This window comes from Podarcis tiliguerta (genome assembly GCF_965153285.1).
Source record: "Podarcis tiliguerta genome assembly, chromosome: 1".
Lineage (NCBI taxonomy): Eukaryota > Metazoa > Chordata > Lepidosauria > Squamata > Lacertidae > Podarcis > Podarcis tiliguerta.
In genome coordinates, this window is record NC_139534.1 from 54,626,761 (window position 1) to 54,627,711 (window position 951).

The 951-nt window shown below is 46.3% G+C and overlaps 1 protein-coding gene across 1 annotated transcript; it reads right to left on the reverse strand.

Moving 5' to 3' along the window:
- On the reverse strand, positions 1–951 carry LOC310684062 (olfactory receptor 5AR1-like; the record flags this gene model as incomplete). Its single annotated transcript, XM_083454512.1, has 1 exon — positions 1–951. The coding sequence occupies one exon, from the start codon at positions 949–951 to the stop codon at positions 1–3; it is 951 nt and encodes a 316-aa protein (XP_083310638.1).

Consider the following 951-nt stretch of genomic DNA (forward strand, 5'->3'; position numbering starts at 1 on the left):
TCACTGCTTTTGCTGTGGGAGTAAGATATTATTGCTTAGTCTTTTCTTCAGGGCTCTTTTCACCTCCTCATTCCTCAGACTGTAGATCATGGGGTTCACCAAGGGGATCACAATGGTGTAGAAGACGGACACAATCTTGTCTTGCTCCACTGCCTCAATGCCTCCAGGCTGCACATACATGAAGGTCAAGGACCCGTAATACAGTACAACGGCAGTCAGGTGTGAGGCACAGGTTGAGAAGGTCTTCTGTCTGCCTGTGGATGACCGCATCCTCAAGATGGCAGAGATGACATAAGCATAGGACACAAGAACAATAATTGCATTCCCTACCACGACAAAAGTGGAAAGGACAAAGAGTACAACCTTGGAAACATAGTTGTCTGAGCAGGAGAGTCGCAACAAAGGAGGGATGTCACAATAGAAGGAGCTAATTACATTGGGACCACAGAAAGACAAACTAAAGGTTCCACAGGTGTGAACAATAGCATTCACAAGCCCCACCAGGTAGCACCCGGCCATAAACTGAAGACAGATGTTTCTGGCCATGGCAATAGGATAAACCAGTGGTTTGCAGATGGCAACAAAACGGTCATAAGCCATAGCAGCCAGAACGTAGCACTCGGTTGTAGCATAGAGGGTGAAGCACCACATCTGGGTCGCACATGCATTGTACGAAATCACCTTCCTCTCTGTAAGGAGATCATATAGCAGCCTGGGAATGATGATGGAGGAGTAGCAAATGTCAATGAAGGACAGGTTGCTAAGGAAAAAATACATTGGAGACTGCAAAAGGGAGTCTGTCTGGATCAACACAATCATACCCAGATTTCCCATCACTGTCAGTAGGTAAATTAATAGGAAGAGCAAAAACAAGGGTATCTCCACTTCAGAACGATCTGTGAATCCTGAGAGAATGAACTCGGACACCTGGGTTCTGTTCCCCTCTTGCAT